General features: G+C 55.3%; 2 protein-coding genes across 4 annotated transcripts in view; one reads left to right on the forward strand and one right to left on the reverse strand.

Moving 5' to 3' along the window:
• STK24 (serine/threonine kinase 24) overlaps nucleotides 1-12,781 on the forward strand; it is a 113,224-nt gene extending 100,443 nt beyond the window's left edge. Inside the window, exons 7-11 of the mRNA XM_080798924.1 lie at nucleotides 2,345-2,490; nucleotides 4,301-4,430; nucleotides 5,546-5,614; nucleotides 8,253-8,389; nucleotides 11,717-12,781. Coding sequence (XP_080655050.1) covers nucleotides 2,345-2,490; nucleotides 4,301-4,430; nucleotides 5,546-5,614; nucleotides 8,253-8,389; nucleotides 11,717-11,753 — 519 coding nt within the window. The 3' untranslated portion in view covers nucleotides 11,754-12,781. The remainder of the gene's footprint in view (nucleotides 1-2,344; nucleotides 2,491-4,300; nucleotides 4,431-5,545; nucleotides 5,615-8,252; nucleotides 8,390-11,716) is intronic.
• A 4,110-nt stretch (nucleotides 12,782-16,891) lies between these two features.
• The window catches only part of FARP1 (FERM, ARH/RhoGEF and pleckstrin domain protein 1), a 267,734-nt gene continuing 265,577 nt past the window's right edge, over nucleotides 16,892-19,048 (reverse strand). For all 3 annotated transcript variants that reach the window (XM_080799514.1, XM_080799516.1, XM_080799515.1), the window contains exons 26-27: nucleotides 18,557-18,708; nucleotides 16,892-17,081 (exon numbers count right to left, since the gene is read on the reverse strand). In XM_080799514.1, the coding sequence (XP_080655640.1) occupies nucleotides 17,000-17,081; nucleotides 18,557-18,708 (234 nt within the window). In that variant the 3' untranslated portion in view covers nucleotides 16,892-16,999. The remainder of the gene's footprint in view (nucleotides 17,082-18,556; nucleotides 18,709-19,048) is intronic.

A 19,048-nucleotide genomic window follows, 5' to 3' on the forward strand; every position in this document is an offset into this window, starting at 1 on the left:
GGGCAAAGGGAGAGGGAGAAGCAGATTCCCTACTGAGCGAGGACCCTGACTTGGGGCTCGATCCCAGGACCCTGAGCTCATGACCTGAGCTGAAGGCAGAGGCTTTAACCCACTGAGCCACCCAGATGCTCCACAAATGTTTTTATGATTTATCTTTTAATAAACAGAAATCTACTTATTTTCTTTCAGATTTTCTAGCATTTTGTACCTCATTGAGCCTAAAGGCTATTCTCCTTAATATTATATGTGGAATCATAAATTTTTAATGTTTATAGTAAAAGGTCAGGCTATTTTTAGCTGTTTTTAGTAATCGCAAAGTCTGGCCAGAAAAATAATGGCTAAATGTGTCTTTAAAGTACATGTTTTCGATTTCTTCTTGGCATGTGTTAGGAAAGAAAAGATGAAAAAGTATACACGAACCACCCACCTTGCCCTCCTACCCCTTCCTTTTTACTTTTTTGTGTGTGTAATTGACTGGCAGAGCCGTGTGGCCAGATGAATTCTCTCCTGTATAGCCTTAGCTGAATTTTCTCCTGAATTAGGACGCATCTCTGAAAGTTATCTTTATATTTTGGTGTTACGTATAGCACCATGTGTCCTTGGTTTGTTTCTGAGTCTTCTAGCAGCATTGGTTGAAGGCCAAGCTCAATCCCCCCCCTTTTTTTAAGGATTTTTTTTTAAGATTTTATTTATTTATTTGACAGAAAGAGCACAAGTAAGCAGAGCAGCAGGGAGAAGCAGGCTCTCTGCTAAGTAGGGAGCCTGATGCGGGGCTCGATCCTAGGACTCTGGAATCATGACCTGAGCCAAAGGCAGACGCTTAACCAACTGAGCCACCCAGGCGCCCCTTTAAAGATTTTATCTATTTATTTGACAGAGAGAGCTCAGAAGTAGGCGGAGAGGCAGGCAGGGGTGGGGGAAAAGCAGGCTCTCCACCAAGCAGAGAGCCCGATGTGGGGCTCTATCCCAGGATCCTGAGATCATGACCTGAGCTGCAGGCAGAGGCTTAACCCACTGAGCCACCTAGGCACTCCTGAATCCCCTTCTTAACTCTTATCTAAGAATGGGTGACTAATTTTACAAGAACACCATGGTTTTCTAATATGCTCGTTTTGGTAAAGGAATGAAATGGGGGATGCAGCATTTTCTTCAAACCCCCGGGGAACGTAGCCTGAGATCACCAAGTGGGCTTCATTAATGCATCAGGCCTCAGGCGGGGAGGGTCGCTGCTCCATCGGACCACGACGCTCTGGATGGCCTGGTATGATGTGAGTCCCGAGCCACAGTGAGGAGGTTAGGAAGCACCCAAGAAGATACACCCACACATGTGCTCGTCTTTCCATTAAAAATGGATTTCTAGTGTCTGCATACTTGCCCAGAGCACACTGAGAAAGAGGACGAGAAGCTGAGAACATGAGCACTTTGGAGACGCTGGGAGTTTCCCAGGGAGTGAGACAGCACCTGAGGTGACCCAGGTTTCCTGTGGACTTGAATTTGAGAAACACGACTGGCTGTCGTGAATCAGGCTTTAGTAAGTGGGAACTGAGTCTCGCTGGCCGTGTCCCCCCGTCTGCTCTCGTTTGGGCTATGCTTGGAAGGTGTGCTCCCTGTCATCCAGTTTGCCATCCTCAAGGGGAAAGCAGTTGCCGACTTCAGAATGTGCTGTGTGGTTTTGGCCATTCGGAGCCCAGGACCTGGACGAGGTCCTCACCCCAACCCCAGGGCGAGAGAGACGGGGGAGGCTAGCACTTGTACATGGGGGAAGCTGATGAGTGAGAGCACTCGGTACTCTTTCAGCATCAAAGAAAAGGGTATTTCTTGGTTCCTTTCTGGTTTCCTTGAGATGTATCCCAGTTAACATCTGTCTTACTATTTTGGGGAGGTGGAGCCAAATACTAACACAGGAAGTTAACAAGGTAGCACAGAGCACATGTTTTCTCTCTTGTCAGCATTTGTATGTATATATGTATGTGTGTATGTAAAACAAAATATTTTATAAAAACCGGGAGGTATATTCTAGCTGTCCTAAATGATCTCTGAAGTTCTCTGACACATTTTCTGTGTCAGTGTATCTTCCTAGGGAAAGGCTTTTTGCTTTTGCTGGGTGGTTCCCTGTGGCATATCATGGACCACGTCAGACACTAACTGCCACGTCCACACTGCACGGGGATTCCCACCCGTGGGTGCTGGACCACTGCTGTTGGAATCCTGGCTTTTGTCAGGGAAACAGACCTGGAAGCAGAACTCGATCTTTACATTTTAGTGTGGGTGTGTGACTCTTTGAGGCAGAACCTAGGGAACTTCATCTCGTGCTTCCTGTTCTGTCTGGCGGCTTGTTTTCCAGAGACCCACCGCTAAGGAGTTACTGAAGCACAAATTTATAATACGCAATGCAAAGAAAACCTCCTACCTGACCGAGCTCATCGACAGGTACAAGAGATGGAAGGCGGAGCAGAGCCACGAGGACTCGGGCTCCGAAGACTCAGACACGTGAGTTCCCTCCGCCTGGGCGTGCAGGGCGCGTGTGAGCTGCGCCAGTCTCCCCGGGGGCGGGAGGTGGGGGGTGGGGAGCCCTGTGCACGGGTCATGTTTGTGTTTGTTCTTCTCTCTTATCTGGGGTGGGATTTTCTGTTGTTATTTGTGGATTTCCTTGTTAATTTGTTTTTAGATAATCCAGGTTGATGGTGATCTTTGTGTCAGTATGGGACAATTTGGGGGCCTTTTAGCCTCTTTCTATTGCTAGTGGAGTCTCCAGGAAAAATCTTTGTGTGAAGGAACAGTGCCTGCGTAAAGAACTAGGCCTGGTCTCCTTTTCCTTTTCTTTTTCCTGCCCGTAAAATATTGGTCAGATGTGACTGCTTTAAATGTATTCTTTTTTGAAGATATAAATGTATGTCTTTGCGATTCTGTGTTGTGGCGTGGTCGTGGTCGGTGCTACGGTTGTAAAGCTTCATACCAGAAGTTACTTGCTGAAAACTGGTGTCAGGTTAAGCATCTTGGAATTCTGTTAGCCAAGGAGATGGTTGAGGTCTGGGAGTCACTTTGGTGGGGGGGGAGGGGGAGCTGGGCCGCCCACTCCAGCAGGAATGAGGGTGTCACAAATGGAAGTGGGCCCCTCTGTAGCACCTCTTGCGTTCTCCCTCACGCCTCGGCTGCAAGTCCAAGTCGACCACCAGGCCAGGTCCACACGCCAGGCTGGTTGAATCAGAGTTTCTGGGGGTGAGCCCAAGTGTTTCAGGGTCACAGGAGCGAAGAGCGAGAACCCCTGGCTCAGGAAGCAGAGAGATGAGGGTGGTAGCTGTGGGGACAAGAAGATGGACAGGAAGTCCGAATGTGGCCATGGCCTTGAGTGAAGGAAGTGGAGACCATCCAGACCTCAGCGGTGTGGTGGGTGTCATGGTGACTGGAGAAGCAGCCGGGCGGGGCAGGGAGGAGGCCGGGGCACAGGAAGCTGAGTTTGGGGTGCAACATGTTTGAGGTGCTGGCAGGATGGTATAGAGGAGCATCGAGGTTCGGGGTGCAGGCGAGGCGTGCAGGCTGTGGCCTGGGATTTAGAGTTATGATGCTGTGAGTGGTCGTCAGAGCCATGAGAGTGAATGGTGTCACCCAGAGCATGTCTGCAGAGCGTGGTGGGCCGACCGCTGGGAAACGCCAGTGTAGAGGACTGAACTGTGGGTGACCGTGTCCGGGGCCATCTCGGGGCAGAGACTTCGGAGGGGAGTGGGGATGAGCAGGAACATGGACCTGGGGCTCAAGCAGGCAGACGGAGCAGGAGCCCCCTCGCACAGTGTCGTGTGGGCGGCCGACGGCCTTGGTCAGAGCAGTTGCAGGGACAGGGTTGGTTTTGGGGTGAGAGAAGGTAAGAAACAGAGGCAGGAAGTGTAGCTGACACACCCAAGAAACGAGACTGGGGGCTGGCTGTGGCTGGAGGGGTCGTTGCGTTGCGGGAGCCAAAGGGATGCGTGTTGGGGCGTTGATGGGAAGGAGCCGAAGGGGAGAAAAGTTGACCTCCGAGAGCGGGGCTGTCAGCGGCGCGCAGGGTGGCCCTCCCGGGGAGCGGCCTCTCTCAGGAGGCGGGATGGCGGCTGTGGGTGCGGCCGGTGCCATGGGAAGTCAGGGAGCCCCGTGGTGACGGTCTCTTTCCTCAGAGGCGGGTGGCAGGGCCTGGAGGGGGTGATGGGTGGTGAGCGGGGATGGGAGGTAGGTGTGGAGTGTGGGGTGGCCAGGCAGGGCTGCGGAGGGCCGGTCTCGGGTGCAGGGCTGTGCACTCGCTTATGGAGTTCCGGATTTCTCTCCAAAGGGAGACGGATACGGACAGCCAGGCCTCTGGAGGCAGCGACTCAGGGGACTGGATCTTCACTATCCGAGAGAAAGATCCAAAGAGTCTTGAAAATGGAGCTCTTCAGCCTTCGGACTTAGAAAGAAATAAGGTAACGTTGGCTTGTACCACAGTCCGTCCCCACTCACCTCTGCGGGCCTGCTTTGTGGGGGGCGGGGCGGGGCTCCCTGGGGCAGCCTGCTGGGGGGTCTCGCTGTTGGGGACCCATAAGGACCCAGAGAGTCAGATCCGAGAACCCGGCCTCCGGTCTGTACCGCGGACTGCTTCCTGCTCTGCAGAGCCTGCTGTGTCCCTGTCCCCGTCCCCCCACCCCCACCCCGCCAACCCTTGCTGTATCGGCCTTTCTTGAGGCTTGCACATGGCAGGGGGTGGGGGGCGTCTCACCTGTGAAGTGACATTCAGACTCTGCACAGAACTCTGTTTTGTGTATTGGGGTTACTCAGAAAAGATATCAGAATTTTGGGATTAAGTTTTTTAGGATCTTAAAAACAAACATAGTGCTATTGGTACTTACATGGGACTTTATTTTCATTGGTTTTACGCCTATTTAAGTTTTTGAAGAACTGTGTTTTTGGAGTCGCTTTAAAGCACCGTGGTGTAGTTTCTGTCAGGCAGCATGGACCAGCGGCTGTTCACAGCTGTCCCCTGGTGATCCTACAAGTCTTGCTGTGCTGGGCAGATGGGAGTCATTACAGAGATTGCAAAAGTAGAAAATGGGCCCCTGTCCTGTGATAGTCACTTGCACCAGCCAGCTTTGATCTCATTTCCATTTCCAGAGTGTCAGTAGTCAAGTCCTGCTGCATAGACCTCGCAGGGGTGCAATTCAGTGTCGCCTGCCCCTGCACGAGGGCCACTCCCGGGACCTCTCGGGCCTTTGCACCTGGAGTCCAGATGCTGGTTCGCCCAGCTGCATGAGTTTGGCACATCACTGCAAAGAAACGTTGAAGTCTAGTGAAAGAGCGTGACAGTCCCATTTAGCTATCACAGCAAATGCCTCGACTCTTCATCTCAGGGTTATGAGTTCGAGCCCCACGCTGGGTGTGGAGACTACTGAAAAAAATAAAATGTTAAAAATAAAAGATAGCACAGCAAATAGAGAGCATTTCAGACTTTATGCTGGCTAGCATGGTGCCTGTCTGAAGTTTCTGCACAGTTGAATGTGAATGTTAACTACTTACTTCTGGTCACCTTTTTTTCTTCCCTTAGATGAAAGACATCCCAAAGAGGCCTTTCTCTCAGTGTTTATCTACAATTATTTCTCCTCTGTTTGCAGAGGTAAGATACCCTGTTGACGTTTGGGGGGTGGGGCATGACGGGGACGTAGTGGGGAGCAGGGTCCTCTTTCTGTGACATGTCGCCAGTCAAATTTGGGAGGTTAGAGCTGGTGGGCACCAGTAGGTGGGCAGTAGGCATCGTGGTCCCGCGAGGCCGCTGGGATTGGGCACTGGCTTCCCGGTGCCTCTCCTGCTTTCCTGGGCACTGTCTGCTGCCCGGCCCTCCTGGGAAAGGGCACTGTCGCCTCCTTGAGTGTGCTGGCCCCGCGTGGCTCCGGGTGTCACCAGGGTGAATTTGAGCTTCTGTCGCACTGCTCTCCACAAAATCTGTTCGGTGCAGCCTGATGGCTTTGCATCAGACCAATTGATGGCAGTGTGAAAGTAGAACTTGATTTTAAAGGAGATACTGGATTCTGCGGAGACCTCCTGTGCCCCCCATGCCCCCATAGTTCACTGTAATCCCAGACAAGTCTCCTTACCTGTTGTTGGGCCCCCGGTTTGTTTTCCCAGTGAGCAGCCCAGGTCACGTCCTCCTCCGGGGTCTGATGTCACCCACGTGCTGGTCTGCCGCTCCTTCTCGGGGTAGCTCGCCTTGCCTCCTGCATTGTGCAGTGTTTTCGAGAATAAAGTTTATGAGAATGAAGATTATTCTTCCATCTGGTTGGTAGATGATTTGAAAAGAAGTTGGAGATACCCTTTCTGTCTGTCTTTTTGAGTCCTACAGGCTGCCTTTAAGGTAGTCCAGAATGAGCCACACTGGTCCCTTCTGTTTGTGTGGTGACGTGGAGCTCTCCTGCTATTTGAGGACGGTGGTCTTGGGTGGGAGGTACCAGACACACACCTTCCCTCCCAGAGCTCGCTCCCATAGTGTCTTCCCCTTGGCAGGGCCCCGGGGGATCCTGGCCTGCTTCGTCCAGCTCTCTGTCCTTCCCCTGCCCAGCGTCTGCCCTCCTGAGCTGGGCTGAGGGCCCTGCCTTCCCAGCCGGCAGCCAGGCCCGTGCTGAGCCTGGGGTGTAGAGTCGAAACCGCTGGACGCGTGGGTTTGTGATGGCAAACTAAGTGACACAGGGCCGCTGGAGGCCCTCCGTGTCACTCCCTGGCTCTGCCCTTGGCTGACGTTTCTGGGTGCCTGCGCTCTTCCTCTCCTGTCCATAAGACGCCATCTCACTTTTTATTACGTTGTTTGGGAGAGCGGTCCTCTGGGTTTTCAAGACGTTGCCCGCTTTCCTGTTACCCTGTCATGGGGTAACAGGATCCATGCGCTCCACTAGGATCAGTCTGGCCATTAGGGAAGATGATAAAGATATTTCTTACTTGTTGGAAGCCGTGTATTTTCTATTGGGCATCTGAAGAAACAGTGCTGAAGTCATTACTTAGAATTAGTGAATTATTCCTCAGTGTAATACTGTTCCGATTTCTTTCAGCTAAGCTGAAGGTAAACTCACGGGTGTCTTGTCTAATGTGTTTTTATCAGTAGGCATTTTATGTAATTCCGATAAAAATAACAAAGGATCATCATCCCCGCGTCTACAAGTGAGGCTCTTCCTGACGTCGGAGTGTGCGTGAGGGCTGCTAGAGCCCATCCGGCAGCAGCTGTGGGCAGGGGGACTTGCGGTGGGGGCACAGGGCAGGGTGGGCCGGGGAGGGAGGCCGTTGTAGGAAATGGGGGAAGGCAGAGAGGTTGGGCGCTCACGACTTGTGACTGCGGTTGTACTTAGTTCAGTGGTCAGGAGTCCAGGCGGACAGCGGCGGCCGCCTCTGGGTCTGCTGCGTCAGTCTGTGGCGGGGAGGAGCACAGGGAGAGCGCGCCCGGCCACGGCCCCTCCCACACCCGGCCCTCCGGGTCCTCCACGTGTCCCTTCTGCGGGGAGGAGGGAGCCCCACGGTCAGGATGGGCCGATGCTGGCAGTGACGTGTACACAGGAGCTTGCAAAGCCAAAGCCAGATTGATCGGTTTGTTAAAGGTGCCATCGGGGAGGGGATCCTGCCCCGGGAGGCTCGTCGCGCGCCTGCTGCCTGTGACTGGACGGCCCTCCTTGTCCTGCGTTGCTCCCGGAGGGGGTCTTAGAGCCGGTGGTGGTGCCCGAGGACGCTGTTATGATTTCTTATGGGGGGTGGGGGGCTCAAGACGGACACTGGATTCCCAGAATTTAGTCTGGGTGGGGGTGCTCGGTTGTAGGCAGTAGAATATTTTGACAGCACTGTGGACCAAAAAGGCTGTTTGCTGGGGTAAAGGACCGACCCGTTACTGTTGGAGCAAAGCTGCAGCCCACGGCGCAGCCCCTTGTGGGAACCAGAGCTGAGCAATGGGACGTGTTTCTGGTGCAGACGAAGGTCCAAGTGGAAGAAGAGGGGCGGGTGTCCTGATTGGGTCTTGAAAATGTGCCCAGAAAGTCGTCTCTGCTCTTTCCTGGTGAAGGTAGCGATTTAGGTCTAATGAATGCTGTTTCCGCACACACTGTCCCCCCGAAAGATACTCGCCAGAGGGAGTGCAGGCTGCCCACAGCCCAGCCCGAGCTCCGCCAGGACTCGTGTGCCCGGGGCGCAGTGGGCCTCAACACTGTGTCCCTCCTTAGAGGAGGTGCCCCTTGATTCCTTTGCCTGTGCGGGTCATGCTCTTCTCGTTTGTGTGTCTGCAGCTGAAGGAGAAGAGCCAGGCATGCGGAGGTAACATGGGGTCCATAGAGGAACTGCGCGGGGCCATCTACCTGGCCGAGGAGGCCTGCCCCGGGATCTCGGACACCATGGTGGCCCAGCTCGTCCAGCGGCTGCAGAGGTAACTGCCCCAGGCCCTGTGGGTCGACCATGCCACGTGTGCCCCCTGCCTTTTCTGGTTTGTCCGGGGGACTGCCTGGCAGTCCTCGGTCGCCTTGGCGCTTTGCTCCTGGTCTCTGGCCATTTCCTTCCCGGCCACACTGTTGAAGCAGAATCAAGTCCGAGAAGACTTCAGTTCTGAGCTCTGGATGTCACTGTGAAGGAATGGCGGGGTCTGGGGAGCCCAGGGGAAGACCGCAGGCTGTGCGCTTGGAGCTCTTTCGTGGGAACACCCGGTGACCTTGCGACCCCGTCCGCTCCTAGCGATGCCGCCGGACTGTCTGCTGGAGGGGGTGCTCCCCACCGCGTGTCTGCCGCTCTCCGGGTGCTTTTCTCCTCTCACAGTCAGGGTTCAGGGACTTAGGACCCGGGCACCTTCTCCTGAGTTTATGCCCATGCTCACGTCTGCCTTGCTCCTGGGAGCCTTGCTGGGACAGCCGTGCGCTCCCTGCCCTGCCGGGGGCTCTGGCCTGAGGGGGTAGCGGCAGAGGGGGGCAGCGATCGGGCTCCCCCCACCCAGTCTCAGGCTTGTTCTAGGAGTCCCCTGGTGGAGGTCACTCCCACGGCCACCCCCACGTAAGGGCAGTCCTTTGGGGGTGCTGTGGAGTGGAGGTGAGCTGTGACTCGAGCTCTGCTCCACACCCCCAAACCACCACTCCCCAGAAAGCCGGCCGTGTCATTGCTTTGAAATTCCCCTTCCGGGGGAGTTGTCCAGTCTCTTCCAGAGGGCAGCCGAACCTTGATGAGAGTGGAGCGTTTCAGATCTTTCCAGAGACACTGACTTGACAACATGTAAAGAAGTTAAGGGTGTATTGGGTTGCTTTTGCTCCTTGGCAGTGATGATCCAAGGGGCTGCCCTCTGGCCCGTGAAGCATCCTGATAGAGTGAGATGTGGGGGCACAACCTAGTCGCAGCGCCGCGGTTCACGCTCCTCTGCTCCGACAGCGGTGTAGACGCCATCCCCGTGTGCCGACCCGCCCTTAGTGCCGGCAGCGCGGTAGGGCCTGTTTACTGGCTGCCTTGATTTCTGAGGCGAGTGAAGGAGTCAGCTGTAGTCTTCCGGTTCATCCCCTCCCCGCCGTCGGTACTCACAACTTCCAAGCATAAAGGAAAACAGAAGTCAGGTCGGCGGGACACACACAGTCGGGACGAGCTTGTCTGTACCCCTCAGAGTGTGTGTGCGGGGACGTCCCTAACGTTAGAGTGTCCGTGACTCTTTCATCCGGGCCGGCATCCTTATTACCACACAAGCGTTCCCACTACCGAGGAATGACTCAATGGTCCATTTTTCTCCTTTCCCGAAGTGGCTCAGGGGCTGGTGCATGTATTTGCTGGTAGGGGAGCCTGCGAGTGTCCCAGCGCTCAACAAGAAACCTGCCCCGCTGGGAGGGTCCTTTCGGGTTTGGCTTTCTGCTTGTGTAGGGCCACTCTAGGGACTGATGGTTTCCACCCTGTCCCGAGTTGACTGAACTGCTCCGAGGGACACACGTACCTGACTTGATTTCCCCTCTGCTCCCGCCCTTGGGCTGCCGACACAGCTGGTCCGGCCCCGCGCTGCCCGGCAGCCGGTGTGAGCCGCACCGCACGGTCCGGGTCTTTCTGGTCACCCCCTGAGAAATAGTAAAGGCGGCGCCAGTGGAGTTAGTGTCGTGATACGCTCTTGAACCCACCGCATCCCAGGTCTTTCTCCGACGTGTCATCAGCGGGGGGTCGTTTCCCACGCGGTTTGGCGTCTTTGCGGCCTGGCGTGTGTTTCACACTCAGAGGCACATCTCCGCGTGAACCCGCCACAGTCGTTCGTGGGACGGCTCAGTCCCACCCACCACGGCCCGCGTCACGTGGGAGCGCGTACTTCGTGGTGATGTGTTAGGAAACACGGAGTCCGTAGTCCTTCTCGTCCCCGCACCATCTGTCTCTCCCCCTCTGCTCTGCGCCGTGCAGACTCTGCAGCCAGTGGGTGACGCGCTCTGCGGGGTCGGGGGTCCTCCGCAGGTCCCTGCGGCCTGCTGCTGGAGCTCTTGTGTGTGTGCCCCACCCAGATGCCCCAAACCACGGTGGCCACTGCCGCTGCTTCATGCCCGTTTTGCTCTGAAGGGCATCACTTTGGTGGATCAGTCACCTTGGGGAAAAAAAAAAACGACTTTTGCCTAAAGCGTTTCAAAGACATGTATCGTAATTTGAATTATCGTGTGGACCCTTCTGTGTGGCATCAAGTCCTCCCGTGGCGCAGGCAGTTCTCCTTCTGGAAGGTGGCTCTGAGATCCGTGGCTACAGCCCGCTTTCCCACAGGGCCTTACGTGATCCTTTGTTCCCCGGGAGAGAGACCCAGTATTTTAGATGCCGCAAGAGCGGCTCTCAGCCGGAATGGTCGAGACCGCTTCCATTAAGTGTGTCCCGCCCTCTCCTGTGAATGGGGGTCAGTGTTGAGGTGAGCTTGGGCCTTGGGGACTCCCCCCCTTTTCTGTATTCCAGAGCCACATGGTACCGCGCAGTTATCAGAAAGCCAAAGAAGGCGCCCATGACCCCACTTAGCCTGGTCATGCCTCCCGGGGGTTCTGGGTCACGGGGTCGGTTGTTGTGTGTAGACTATAGACGTCCCCCCACCAAGGTCACGACCTGAGTCAAAATCAGGAGTCGGATGCTCAGCCGACTGCGCCTGCCAGGCCCCCTATAATTACAATTTTTAACCTGTTTTTTCAGTTTGCTTAATTTACTTAACCCTTTCTTTGCTCTTGGACATCGGAGTTGTTGCCTAATCTTTCCAATGACAAAAAGCCCTAAGAGACCTCCTTGTGCAAATACACTGCTCCTTCTCTGGACCCCGGTCCGGGGACAGCTCCGGGAAGCGGCTTACGTGCACGAGCAGCGGTATTCTTGTGGCCCGGAGGGGCCTCCTGTGGCCGTGTCCCAGCCAGCCGTGTGTGCGCCCCGGGGTCGCACGTGTCAGCGGGTGCTGCTGGCTGGGGCGGTGTTAGAAATGGACTGTAAGCAGAACTGTCCCATCTTTTTTTTCCTCCCAGGAGACCGAGCGCACTCCGGCTTGCTGCATTCTTCCAGTTTTTCCACTGACTGAATCTAACCGATGAAAAGTGGGGTTGAAATCATGACTTTCTTAGTTCTTATGAATTCTTTATATAATAATGAACCCATTGATGTTTGTGCCACTAAATTTTTTTTATGACTTGAGATTGCCTAGTAAATAGGATTTCGGTGCTGGTTTGACTTTTTGCACAGGGGTTTCAGAAATGACACACATTCACTTAAGTTTCTCTTGTTTTTCTTTCCCTAGATACTCTCTAAGTGGTGGAGGAACTTCAACCCACTGAAATTCCTTTGGCATTTGGGGTTTTTTCTTTTCTTCTTCTTCATCCTCCTCCTCCGAAAACGTCCACGAGAGCCTTTGCTGACCCCGCTGCAGCGGTGTGCCATCCAGGGGCCCCCCCACCCCCTGACCCTAGCCGCGGGTGCCCACCGTCCCGGGGCACGCGGCCCCCCCTCCTCGCCAGCCTCCACCCAACGGACTCGTCCTGTGGGGTGGGGAGGGTCGGCTCCTGCAAGTGATCATTTTATTTTCTCGTTCGTGTTTTTTAATTTTAGCCATCGTGCACATATCAAGGAAAGTGTCTTTAAAAACAAAAACAAACCCTGAAATGTATATTTGGGATCCTGACAAGGCAATTGAGGACATGAAATCTCAGGTACCCTGCTTTAAGTGGGTGACTCCCCCCGCGCGGGAGACGGAGTATCGCTCTGGTGGGTCAGTGTACAGATTTGTATATAGTGTCATTTTTACGGAAACCCTTTTGGCGTGCATAAGGAATCACTGTGTACAAATTGGCCAAGTGCTTCTGTAGATAATGTCAGTGGAGTAAATATTTGACAGGCCATAACTCGAGTCTATTGCCTTGCCTTTATTACATGTAAATTTTGAATTCTGTGATCAGTGATTTGGGTTTTATTTTGTATTTGCAGGGTTTGCCATTAATACGACTTCATGCCCCCTCATGGAACACTCCTCTTTGTACCTCCGCAAATGCAAATCCCCCTCTTGTTTGCCCGACGGCCCTTTTGGTACACATACAGGTTGATTTCCTTCCATTTGATGGTACTATTTCTTAGTGTTTTAAATTGGAACATATCTTGCCTCATGAAGCTTTAAATTATTATTTTAAGTTTCTCCCCAATGAAGTGCTCTCGTCTTCACATTTGTTTGAAATTGTCCCACTGCCGGCCCCACGCCAGCTCTCCTGTCCTTCCCAGTAGGATTTTCTGTCGCGCCTCGTAGTGGAATCCGCATATCATCTTGCCCACCTAAAAATGTCTGAATGCTTACACGAATAAATTTTATAACACACTTATTTTGCACATTTTTCCTTGAAACGTGACTCTGCAGAGGGCAGTGTACCTGGGATGTGTGCGTGTGTGTGTGCGTGAGACAGCGAGTGAGCGCGCGCACGGGGACGTTTGGCACTTCCAGAAAGAAGTGCCCACATTCAAAACGCTGAGTGTCCTGGTCAGCTCCTTGTGTGACTTTCAAAAAATTGGCCATTGAGAAAACGGGGCTGGATACTGCTGATTTGTGAAATTGCACTCTCTTCCCAGGGAGCTTGATTAAGGGCGGCTTTGCTTTCTTAAAGGAGCTGGGGCTGCTCTCTGTCATCCGTGGGCCTGTCGTTCTCCTGGCCTGTGGCCTGGCCTTGCTGGCCTGGTGGGAGGCAGAAGGAGTCCTTTCTCGGGTGAGAGAGGGAGTTCCGGCAGCGATTCCTCACTACACATGGCTTCATGTGGTTTTCATGGATGCAAATCATCGTCCTCTTGTGGGCGCAGCAGTCCTTGCAGGGGCAGACAAAGGAGTTTTGGAAGCAAGGAAGTTATTGGGTCACCTTTGGGATGGAGGGTTTGCTGTCTGGCGCCCCAGTGGCCTGGGCCACAGGGAGGGGAGGCAGCCTAGAACCGGAGAGGGGAGAGTGCGTGTGTGCTGTCAGGGTTTGTTCATGGAGTGTAGTGTTTAAAAGCCTACAGTGAAGTTTTTTTTTTTTTTAACCAGAAGCTGAATGATTTCTGTAAGGGATACGTTTTGATTCGGGGAAATAGAACTGCATCGTGGATCCTTATCTTGCGTGTTCGGCGGCGGCAGGGACGTTAACTTGGACGAGAAGGCGTGAGGCTGTTCCGTGCTCTAGGACTGGTTCGTGCGAGGCAGCGCCCGGCCTCCCCATGCGAGGCGTGAGCCAGGGTCCGCTCCGTCCGCTGCGGGACAGTCCCATGAAGCAGTGACACCGCTTTCTCTGGAGGGTGGCCCGCCCTGTTCTTCAGCCAGCCAGTGTAGACGCTGGCTTACGGTCCTGCACCTTTGTACGTGGACGGTGACCTCGAGACGACACGCTGGAGCCCGTCTTCAGTGTGAGAAGCGGTCACGCTGGTGGGGAGACCCGGTTCCAAGTGAGCGGATCAGCCCACGGTCAGCACAAGGCCCGCAGCCCCCAGACGGTTGACAGCGCCGCCCCCCAGACAGAGAGGGTCATTGTTCTCGAGCCTACCTGAACCCCTCCATAGACGAAGCCTGCTGGGGAGGAAGTGCTGTGAGGAGCTTTGACAAGGGGATCTCGTCCCCAGTCTCTCCGGTCTGTGGCCACGCAGGCCACGGTTGGCTTCTCAGGGCCCGCGGGGCCGTGTGCCCTTCCATGGGCTGCTTTGCGAGCCGGGGAGGCTGGTGGCGGCGCGGCCCCGTCCATGGGGGCTCCAGCGGAACCTGGGGCAGAAACCCTGCCGCCGCGCAGCCAGACCCATGAGGCTGGCACCTGGAGGCCCCCTGATGCCCAGACGCCGCCCACCCCGGCCCCCAGCTTCACTGCTCAGATTGTCCCCGGCCTGGGAGAGGCTTCCGGCGAGCACAGCTACCGCCTCGTGGGACCGGAGGCAGCGGGCTGTAGCAGCGGGCTGTCTGGTCGGGTTTTCATGCCTTCTAGCAATTCTGTCGCGTGTCCTAGCTGGCTGTACAAGTGAGTGGCCACGACGGGGGCTCGGGGGCCTTGGCACCTCAGAGCTGGCCTCGTGACTGTCGTGGTGTAACCACAGGCCACACGCCTTCTGAACCCAGCGGTTTGCTGGTCGGCTTAGTCTTGTGTCCAGTGCAGTTCTTCGTGTAACATTTTGTACCGTTCTTTTGGCAAAACGTGGTCCATTTATGAGTGTTTCTGTTTCCTTAAAAAAAACCACGGCTTCTGTATTCGTGCTATCAAATACGGTGGTAAATGGGGAGAGTGCGGCGTGGCGTGCTCGTGAACACGGGGACTGTGTCCTGCAGGGGGACTGTGCATGTTAAAATCCGAACCCCCGGTGGGATGGTGTCAGGAGGTAATGAGGTCAGAGCGAGGGGCCATGATGGGAGTAGTGACTTTCTAAGACGGGCCCCCCAAGACGCCCCCCTCCCTTCGGCCCTGGGAGGACACAACGAGAGGACGGTGGACCGTGACCCGGGAAGGCTGTCACCAGATGCCAGACCTGCCGGCGCCTTGGTCTCGCACCTTCCTGTCTCCAGAGCTGTGAGATGCGTTTCGGTGTTTCTGTTCGAGTTGCCCGAGTGACCGGAGACACCGGGTGTCTTTCAAACTCCCCGGGTTCCTGGCAGCTTGGGGGTGGTCTCCGGTGCCCACAGGATTTGCACTTAGAAACAGGGGCCCACAGAGGTATGAGCAACACCAGCACCGAAACCATTCGGACTCTCTGAGACACTGAACGAGACCCCCTCGTCCCCAGCCCGTAGAAGTCAGTGACTGGTGCCCTCGTGCGGGGGGGGGGGGGGCATCTTCCTGAGACCACCTTTGTCCCGTCAGCTGCACCTCCGTTGCCCCTCCTGGGGAGTTGGTCCTGCTGCTGGGGTGTGAGAGAAGCCGTCTGGGAAGGAGTAGCTGGTCGCCAGGAGCCCCTCTTCACGAAGGATGTGGAAAGTAGCCCCCCTCCCTGGCTGTGTGTTCGTCCCTTGGGTTTTAGTCAGTTTCTAACCACGGACAGGCTCCTGCCAAGGTTCCACCTCTCCGGTTTCACGCGGTCTGTCTCACACACAAGGTCCCCCCCAGCCCCCCGCCCCTGGGACCAGCCACCTCCACTCCTGGGCCACTCCGTCCCTGCAAACCGCCCGCATCGGACGAAAATAAAGACCAGACAAGGTGGGTGATGTTTTGCCTTAAAACGTCAGTATGCTGGATTGTGGCGTGAGGTATTTTTATTCCCTTTTGTTAGTACTTCAAACCATCTGGTACACAGCGTAAGGCAAGTGATGACCGTGTCTCGAGCTCCTCGTCCATGGGGGCCGCCGCCACCTCCACGCCCACCAGCCCTGGCTCTGCCACGCCGGCCAGCAGGGCTGTGCAGGCACCGGTGGGGGGTGGGGGGGCACCGGCTAGATGGGTTGCCCCCTCTGGACTGGGTCAGAAAGGGTGTAAGAAAACTAGGGAATAGCAGCCACCCGATCTCCGCAGAGAACAGGCAAGCGGATTTTGAGTAGCGGGCCCAGCAGGTCCCGGAGCCCGGTTCCCTGTGTAGTCCGACTGTTGCGGATACGCAAGGTCATACCGCGGATGCCCCATGCCTGGGGGGGGGGGGAGGGGTGAGTATAAACAGAGGAAAGAATGTTCTTGAAGACAGGCACAATATATACTACTACCAACTGTGCGGTCCCCAGCCACAGGTGCAGGCTATGGGGGTGAGCACGGGGGGCCGCGCCCCTCATGTCACGGGAGGGGGGCTTCGGCCCCTGGAAGCTCATGGAGACCCTCTGGAACCGTCACATATCACAAATGGCCCTGATCACAGACATACAGGTTCTCATGCTCGGGAGACAGACAGCAAACACCACAGCGGAGGACCTCCCATCGCACACACCACTCCTAGGACAGCGAGCGCGCAGACCTCGTGCCGGATTTGGGCCGCCCCGCTACGCTTTGTAAAGAGGAATCACGGAAACAATTTGGTCCCCTTGTGCCAAGAACAGCATTTCGCTGGAGCATAACACCCCAAAGGGGAAAGTATGTAGCGTGCGGCGAACTGCTTCTATTAATCAAAGAAGTAAATCCTAGCTTATTATTATAAAAGTAGAAAGATTGAAAAAACGAAATCTGAAAATCTCATTTGCTTAAGACTGTGCCATGTGTATCACAAACACTGGAAATTTTTTTTTTTTTTTTTTTTTTTTTTTTTTTTTTTAAGAAAAAGAGCACTTGCCCTGTCTTTTGGTTGAACGGATGGGGTCGTTCTGCCTTGAAGGTGCGGCTGCGTTGGAACGGTCATTTGGCACTGTTAGGGACACGGGGTTAACACTGGTGCGAGCTGGGAACAGGCCACCAGGAGGAAGACCGGCGCGGCGGCAGGAGCCCTGTTCCGTTCAGATGACCATGGAACAGCTCAGAAAGACAAGGTTAAAAATGGTTTTGTGGAGACAGAGGAGGGCTGCTGTAAAACCAGGTTTCGGTTTCCCAGACAGGTGTTAATTTTACTAGGCTTCGTTAATACAGAGGACAGGCAGTGTCTCCCGGGGAAGCCGCCCCCGCCGAGCCCAGCGACAGATGTGCCATCAGTACCCGTGAGACTCTCTGTGGCTCAGGACGTGGGCGCGCGAGGTGGAGCTGGTCGCGCTGCGGATCACCTCCATCCACCTGAGACCGGAGAACGAAAGCAGGGTCAAGGGCCACTTTCTCTGAACCTGTGCAGGGTGTTTTTTTTCCTTTTAACGGCTTCCCGACACTCTATGTAACCTCATGACTTACAAAAACACAGCACGGCAGGCTGGTGCCCGGTTTGTAACGTGCTATTTTAGCAAAAGGGTTCTTGAACGAACTCTTGGTACCCAAGTACACGAAAGCCAGGCTAAGGGTTCCGTGAGGTGTACCAGAGGAACAGTTTGAGAACCACGGCTGGGGCGCTCCCTTTGTAGAGCAGCCGGATGGAGGGGTCTGGCCCGCTCCGTGCCCTCCTGCTGCCTCCCCATCTCTGCTGGACAAAGTCTGGAGGCGTTTTGGGTGTCACAATGAAGGGGCGCCAAATGGCCTCTAGGGGTCGGGACCAGGGTGCTGCTCCCCATCCTCTAACGCATGGGCCGGGGCTTCCCACCCCTCCAGGGATTCAAACGGTCTCCAGTGTCATCAGTGCCAAGGCTGAGAAATGGGTAGTAAGGCTGTGTAGAAATTCTCTCATCACTGGTCTTTTTAGGATTTTATCACTACAAGGCTCAACGGCCCTTGCTACCACAGTGACAAGATCCCCACCCAGTCCAGGGTTCCCAGTCTGGGCTCAGATTTGGGAAGACTGTCCCCTGGGCCCACTTTCCAAGCAGTATTCTAGGGAGTGCCCGAGGGGAGGCCTGAACCTTGGTTTCCCCCTACGGTGTGTTGCCCCATAACTACCCTTCCCGACGACTGGTCCTACCCTGCAGGCTCACGGGATCAGGGGGTAGTGGAGGAACACACTCTGGTCCTCTCAGCACGGCCAGGAGGGCCACTTCTCCCTAACGGGGCTGGGGACCCCTGGCCCTGTCTGGTTTGGGGCCTGCGGACCTCCCTCCACCACCCACCCAGAGCTGGTGCTTTAATACAGGATCCAATTCCCGGGGGGCCCAGAATTTCTACTTGAAATTTCAGGAATGGTCTGAAATTGGTCAGCTGTGATAGTTTGGGTCTTTCCATCTTACTTTGAAAATGACAGCTCCTGGGCCTCATTCTGGCCCACAGGCAGTCTTACTAAAAAGGTGACCCTCAGAAGCACGAAGATTTGCTCCCTTCCTCGGGTGGCCTTCCAGGCCCAGCACAATATGGCACATTCCGACTAAATACTCTAGACACTAAAACACATGTTAGAGATTTAAAAAAAGGGCACCCTGGGGAGCATTAATTCGACACTGTACAGGGTAGGGGCTGACATTCAACCAGGGAAGTCAGAGTTTCACTTGATTCTTCGAGAACACATGTGGATACGGGTGGCAGGCCAGGGGACCATGATCCTCACCCGGCTCCCCCAAAGGTCAAGGACATTTTGGAAGTGAGCAAGTGCCCGGGCCCACAGTGGGCAGTGAGTAGCTGCCCCCAGAAGAGCCTCGTCCACTGGGTTCGCTTGGGAGAACGGAGGGGATCATTACCTCTCAAATGTGTATTCGCTTTCAGCCCTGAAGTAGTACACGTGGGACTTGAAATGCAGCTTGAACACATAGTCTTTGTGGATGTCCTCCGACTCTGAGGGGATGGTGAGTGAGTAGCCGAGCAGAGGCAGGCTGGCGAGGGGGTGATTGTCCTGGGCGGAGGCAACAGCGGGGCGCTTTGGAGAGGCGGCCCGAGCCCTGGGGCCTAGCTGCAGCCTCCTGCCCCACAGGCCAGCCAGGGAGGCCCCGGCTGGCCCTCAGCCTTCAGTGAAGTCCTCCCCTCTCCCGCGTTCAGCCACCAGCCCGGTGGCCCTTCCCCAGGCCACGGCACCCCCTCCTGCACGCAGACAACATCAGCCTTCACTTGGAAACGAGGGTCTCGGGGATGTGGCCTTCACGGGCCTGTGTGGCTGGAGTGCCGGGGCTCTTCGTCCTTCCAGAGTGAGCCTGCCCCGCGCCCCGCCCCCACCCTGCCCCACCTGCGCCGGGCTG

This window comes from Martes martes (assembly GCF_963455335.1).
Source record: "Martes martes genome assembly, chromosome: 3".
Taxonomy (NCBI): Eukaryota; Metazoa; Chordata; class Mammalia; order Carnivora; family Mustelidae; genus Martes; species Martes martes.